The sequence below is a fragment of the Staurois parvus genome, unplaced genomic scaffold (genome assembly GCF_062004578.1).
Source record: "Staurois parvus isolate SC_StPar_1 unplaced genomic scaffold, SC_StPar_1.0 ptg001011l, whole genome shotgun sequence".
NCBI lineage: Eukaryota > Metazoa > Chordata > Amphibia > Anura > Ranidae > Staurois > Staurois parvus.
The window spans coordinates 1,348,867-1,355,764 of record NW_028318807.1 but is presented as its reverse complement, the minus strand read 5'-3'; the positions used below and the strand labels follow the sequence as shown (position 1 = coordinate 1,355,764).

General features: G+C 44.7%; 2 protein-coding genes across 2 annotated transcripts; both read left to right on the top strand.

Annotated features, from left to right (window-relative positions):
- On the top strand, positions 1–513 carry LOC149441243 (uncharacterized). Its single transcript, XM_089657614.1, has 2 exons — positions 1–252; positions 361–513. Exons 1-2 carry the CDS (start codon positions 1–3, stop codon positions 511–513), a joined length of 405 nt encoding a protein of 134 aa, XP_089513740.1.
- A 1,394-nt stretch (positions 514–1,907) lies between these two features.
- Positions 1,908–3,362, top strand: LOC149441242 (uncharacterized). Its single transcript, XM_089657596.1, has one exon. It carries the CDS (start codon positions 1,918–1,920, stop codon positions 3,064–3,066), a length of 1,149 nt encoding a protein of 382 aa, XP_089513722.1. The 5' UTR covers positions 1,908–1,917; the 3' UTR covers positions 3,067–3,362.
- The last annotated feature ends 3,536 nt before the right edge of the window (positions 3,363–6,898 follow it).

Genomic DNA, 6,898 nt, shown 5'->3' with positions numbered 1-6,898 from the left:
ATGTCATTATTATTATATATTCAGAGTGGAAACCTGAGAGATCCTAAAGTTGAGGTTAAGGAAGAGATAAAAGAGGAGGAGGATGAGGATGGGGGGATGGAGGAGTCAGAGCTTCTAAAAGAACACAAAGATCTGTACCAGGACACCATGGTGGAGTCATCCAGCTACAGGAACCCACCAGAGAGATGTCCCCGTCCTCTGTATTCCCGGGATTCCACACAGGAAGGTCACACCATCCCTCACTATTTCAAGGTTATTGGGATGGATCATCTAGAACATGGACTTGTGGAGATGATGTGTGGATTGTTTATGTGATCTTACATTTTACAGATGATATTTTCTCTCATTTCCTTGATTTAGAGTGGAGATCCAATCGATATAGAATTTGAGGTGAAAGCAGAAGAAGAAGAGGCGTATGTGAGGGATGATCAGCAGTCTATGGAGGAGGATGGAATAACGGGGACATTTATAGAGGAGGACACTCCTACAGAGATCAGCACAGGTGGGTCATGAACACTAAATCCATTCCTCCACCCATACTGCTCACTGATTGGTCCAGAGTAGGGCGGGGACTGGGTGATATCAGCCTGTAATCCCCTGGTCACTTTCCTGAGCTGTGTTCCCCGTCCTGTATTCCTGGATTTCTCTCGGATAATCTTCCTTCTCTGTGCTGCAGACACAATTTATGTCTCTAGACTGGATTTATGGAGGTTCTGGGGTTCAGCTGGCAGCAAAATGTTGATTTTTACTCTAAGCATTGCATAATGTAGGCACCCAGGACATGTGACTGGGGTCTCCTGCCTTGTGCCGGACTCCTCCAGGGGACCTTCTCTGTTATCTGCTGGCTGTGCCGGGTGGAGGGATATGTCTGTAGTGTCTCAGACCCAAGTCACTGAGTGCAGTCTCAGGAGATGGGAGGCAGCGGTGTGGGATCTCTGCAACTTGTCTACAGTAAACATTTAATCTTCCACTGATTGCTGAATACCAATATTATGAGTCCTGACCCTTACACTGTATAATTTATATTGTACATTACATACTCCTGACCCCTGCACTGTATACTCTATGCTGTGCATTACATACTCCTGACCCCTGCACTATATACTCTGTGTTGTACATTACATACTCCTGACCCCTGCACTATATACTCTATGTTGTACATTACATACTCCTGACCCCTGCACTATATACTCTATTTTGTACATTACATACTCCTGACCCCTGCACTATATATTCATACTGTATATATACTTATATATATCATTCTGATACTATATAGTCCTATCTGCTGTATGTTATACATTATCTTGTACTTTACATAGTTCTGACTTCTGTTCTCCACCCTCCCCCACTGCTATATATAAACATAATATGTACTCTCATTGTTATACCCATTTTCTACCTGCTGGACATTTTGTATGCAGTGTTTTGATTGGATCACAGACTTTTAATGAGGGAGGAGTCAATACCCCAATGATGGTGGTCTTCAGGATCAGTCCAGTCTTCATCTTGGTTGTTCTCCCCCCATCCTCACTCTCTGACCTCTGGTGGGGCTCAGCCCCGCTGTTCTTCATGACTAAATCATGGAGTAAATAAGGAAGTGCAGTACTTCTTGTGTTGGGAAGATGGCGATGAGTGATAGAGGGGGTGGGGACCCTCGTCCTATAATCCCCTCATCACTGTCCCTCCTATAAAAGACAGTTCTGGTTGTTTCCTCACTCTCTGACTAAGGTCCATGAATAAAGAAATGACCTGGTAGGAGATCAGAGGAGCCATTTCCTAGTTCCCTTGAGGGTGGAATTGTAGGCTCCTCAGAGACCAAGCTGTCTGATGTGGGTGGAGTCCTGGTTTGGGGGAACCAATCAGCTCCTGTCTAGTAATCCTCTTTGTCTTTGTATTTTAGTCCATGGCCGGGAGATGAGGAAAACCTCCGAGGATTGTCTCACTTTGTCTCCAGACTGGAAAGTAGAAGATGAGGACATCACACAGTATAGTCCAGGAGAAAACCCGGCTCCCTCCAATGTCCATCCGACACCACCCAGTGTAGATGGACCATCGGATTCCTCGTATCCTGAGGAACCTCAGACTGTGCGGGACCGGGCCGGCCTTCCAACAGGGAAGAGGTTCTCCTGTACTGAGTGCGGGAAGGGTTTCCATTATAAATTCCATCTTAATGTGCATAAAAGATCTCACACGGGGGAGAAGCCGTATTCCTGCCCTGAGTGCGGGAAGTGTTTCCGTTACAAATCTGGTCTTAATATCCATAAAAGATCTCACACAGGTGGGAAGCCTTTTTCCTGTCCTGAGTGTGGGAAATGTTTCCCCTTGAAATATTGCCTTATTGTCCATATAAGATCTCACACAGGAGAGAAGCCTTATTCCTGTCCTGAGTGCGGGAAATGTTTCTGTTCTAAGTATGGTCTTAATGTCCACATACGATCTCACACAGGAGAAAAGCCATATTCCTGTTCTGAGTGTGAAAAATGTTTTATACTTAAATCAGATCTTGTCACACATCAAAGGCTTCACACGGGGGAAAAACCATACTCATGTTCTGAGTGCGGGAAATGTTTTTCAAACAAGTCCTTTTATCACAGACATCAGAGGTTTCACACGGGTGAAAAGCCATATTCCTGTCCTGAGTGCGGGAAATGTTTTTCACAAAAGTCTGATCTTTACAGACATCAGAGATCTCACACTGGGGAGAAGCCACTTTCTTGTCCTGAGTGTGGGAAATGTTTTTCAGAGAAGTCAAGTCTTTGCAAGCATCAGAGATCTCACACGGGGGAGAAGCCATTTTCTTGTTCTGAGTGTGGGAAATGTTTTTCATGTAAGTCCAGTCTTTACAGACATCAGAGATCTCACACGGGAGAGAAACCACTTTCCTGTCCTGAGTGCGGGAAATTTTTTTCACGTAAGTCCACTCTTTACATGCATCAACGATCTCACACGGGCGAGAAGCCATATTCCTGTTCTGAGTGCGGGAAATGTTTTTCATGTAAGTCCAGTTTTTACAGACATCAGAGATTGCACACTGGGAAGAAGCCACTTTCCTCTCCTGAGTGAGGAAAATGTTCCTCACTGAAGTCCTGTCTTCCTGTACATCAGGGGTCCCACACAACCCTGGAGGTGTATTAGTGCCTTGAGTGCGGGAAATGTCTTCTAGATGAATGTTGCTGGACATCCCAGCTCTCATGTGGGGAAGAAGCACACCCTGATATACACCTCAGATATACTCCATGGCTGATCTTCCTCATGGAAGATACAGTTCATAGGGGAGATCAGAGGTCACCAAAGACATGGATGAAGTGTGGGACTGGGTTGGCCATTGATAGCAGAAGAATAAAAATGGAGTCATCACCTTTCATTTTCTGAGTACATTTTGTGGTGGGAGATTTCACAAACACTTGGAGGTCTGTGTAAAAGAAAACAATGTGAATGTATGTGACCCAGCTGGGATGAATATTGGGTGTATTTTATCTCAAGCTGATTTCCTTGGCTCCATGGCTCCATCTAGTGGCCATAATGCAATATTGAGATATTTTTACTCATTGAGTTATTTTCAGGATGCATACCCCATTTTGGTCTCTAGATGGAGCTGATGATCATAGGAAATCACTGTGTTACATTAAATTACGGCCAGAGTTTGTCATGGTTGGATGAATTCTTGTCACATTTTCTATAAGGGGACCCCTTAGTTTCTCTCTTCAGGCACGGTCTCATAATAATACCTGACAGCCAACAAAGTGCTGAACGTAACAACAACATCTGTATATTCAACCGAGATATAAAGGAAGAGGTGACAAATGGAGGTTCAGATCCATTCACACCACAAACCAATGCAGTCACCAGTCATTCCAAGGGAGATCAGGTGACCTGCATTGGAGGTGGTGAAGGTGGAGATGGCAAACCGTATTCCGGATGGTCCCATGTGTCTCATACTTTATTGAACAGGTCCAGCTGGTCAGCTTGGGTTGCGGTAAAGGGGTTCCATGCCTGGAACCAATGTTATAGTATCAGGTAGCTGAGCTGGGGGGGAGGTTAGAGAGCCAACACTTAGAGATAACTCATCTGACACCAATAACATATGGTGGGCTAATTCCTTGGACTGTTTATAGATTCCTGAAAATGGTAAACCCAATAGAGAATGAATGGGGTCATTAGGAAGAGGCACATCAAGAACTCTCTCGTGCATGGATTTTAGGGCTGGAGGGTAGGACATTGCCATAGTATATGGAATAATGAGCCCTCACCTTGATGGCACCTCCCCCATGTGTCAGATGGAGTAAGGTTCCAGGCATGGAGAACATCAGGTGTTCTATACCAAAACCTCATCACTTTGTAGGTAGTTACCTTGATTTAACGAAGAGTAATCATCTGTTATATAAACACCCAAATATCTGAGAGTCCGAGTACACCAATGGTATGGATAAGTGGACTGTAGGGAAGGGAAGGCCTTACTGGGGATATGGAAGGGAAGTGCTTCCATCTTGGACGTATTTATTTTGTAACCCAACAGTTTGCTAAAGGCAGATAATTAGTGATGGAGCACTGGAAGGGAAATATGAGGTTCAGTCAAGATTAAAAGTAAGTCATCTGTAAATATTGATAATTGATATTCCCTGTGACATAAGGGCACCCCATGAATGTCCACACTCAAGTGTATAGCAGCTGCTGGGGGTTCTAGGCTCAGAACATATAATAGGGGTGAGAGCGGACACCCCCGTCTGGTGCCATTGTTCATAGGAAAAGAAGAGGAATAGGTGAATGAGAGCTTGACCTGGGATGTGGGGTGACAGTATAAGGCCAAGATGGCATTTAAAAAAGTGCCTATGAAGGCAACGCGAGTCAAGGATACTAACATGTAGGGCCAACCTAACCTATCCAACTCCTCTTGGGCATCTGAGCTCAATAGCAGTGCAGGCGTCTGTTTTGTTGAGATTGTCAACCAGGTTTATCGCCCGTTGGGTGCTGTTCCCTGCTTGTGTAGTTGGGATAAATACAACCTGGTCTCTGTGGATAAGTCATGGAAGGAGCCGGGAAAGACTGTTGACTAGAATCTTTGTGTAAATCCAATAATTGGAAATAATCCATGTTATCGGTCGATAATCATCTGGGGAGGTGGGCTTTTACCGGGCTTTGGAATGGCTGTGATGTAAGAATGCATAAAGTCTGAATGGGGAATGCCCCTTAAGTAAAGAGTGATAAAGGTCTAGTGGGGGGGCCAATATTGGAGAGAATTTCCTGTAATATTCATAGTCCATCTGGACCTGGAGATTTATGAAGGGGGAATTTTTTTATAACCTCCATGAGTTCCTCTATAGTTATGTCAGAGATAAAAGTTTCAGATCAGAGGAGTTCAGTTTGGGTGTCTGTAGAGGCAGTAAATCCATCAGATGTTTCTGGACTATAAGGTGGGTGCTCGCCCGCTGTAAGGCCGTCATACAAGTTATGATGAAACTCGGCACAGGTCCCAGCCATAGTATAGGGGCAGTAAATGGGGGAAGCGTCTTGTTGGAGTGATCAGTGGGGGATGGATTGTGGTGGCCTAACTCTGACTTTGTTCTCCATCATCATGTGTGACTTATTGGATCAGTTATACAATTCCTGATGAGTCCAGAGATTTAGGTCCCGTATGTCTATCTAATTCTCTGATTTGGTGGGATGGCGCTAAAGCTGCTCCTCTCTAGTTGGTGTAAAAGAAGGAGTCTGGACCGATTCTTATCACGTTTCAGGCCGGTGAATGTGGAAATGCATTGACCTCAGAAGAAAGCTTTATGTGCCTCCCACAGGGTAGACGCCTTGTACACTGAGCCAGTATTAAGCTGAACAAATTCAGTCAGAGCGGAGGGAGGTGTATCCTGGATTTCTGGGACCTGAAGGAGGGACTCATTTATACTCCAGTGGTGGGATTTGGTTCCTGAGATCAGTATGTCCAGGACAACAGAAGCAGATCTGACAGGTTTTTGGGTTTATGGCAGGGTTAAGCAGATTAGGGATAAGGGGGCAGAGAGTACATCTTATGTGGGGTAGAATAAAAGGTGTATTCATTATGGGTGGGGTGCTTGAGGCAGGTGAAGTCTGCTTTCTCCACTGTAGGTGGCAATTGACCCGAGTTGCACCACAGCCTAGCGAAGGAGTCCAGGGGAAACACAGCTTCTCTATGGTTTCCTGGGGCAAAGGAGTAGCCTTCTGGTTGGCTACACTGTGTCCATGTGACCCTTGGTGGCCATCTTGGGTAAGCAAGGTCTTTATAGGTCCCTGCTCCCGAGTTTTGGCACTCATCTTGCAAGTTGCTAGTGTAGGGAGAGAGACCCTGCTTGTTAGGGAAGTAATTAGTGCTAGGGAGAGTTCCTAAAGTGTAGGGAGAAAGGCAACATACTTGCTAACCTTGAAAGAAGCCTCCCCTCTTGGGACCAGACTGACCAGGCAATACATCACCCTCTGAAACAGACACTGTCGGCACCTCTCCTCAGCCACTTTGACTGGTTTGAACTGTGAATTATTTCACTAAAGCGTTTTTGTCCTACCAGGGTGTTTGTAACATTGGAATTCTGCTCAATACAAGTTCAAGTTTTATTGCAACAAGACTCTAAGACCCTGATTTACTATTGTGCCTAGGCACATTTCTGTGGGCTAACGTCTACTTTTTAATAGCGACCGTCTACTTTTACGTCAACAAGTAGACTCCAAATCGAATTTACTAACCAGACACAGACCAGGAATCAGACTCAAAAAGCAGACTTGGTAAGAGGCACGTCTAACACCATGAAAAATCACTGCAGAGACGTTCACATTGAAATTTGCTTTGCCAAATATCAGGACTTCACTTTAAAGAATATCTGACATTTCAAAAATGTTTTAAAATGTGTAATACTTTTTTTAAAGCAAGTCGACA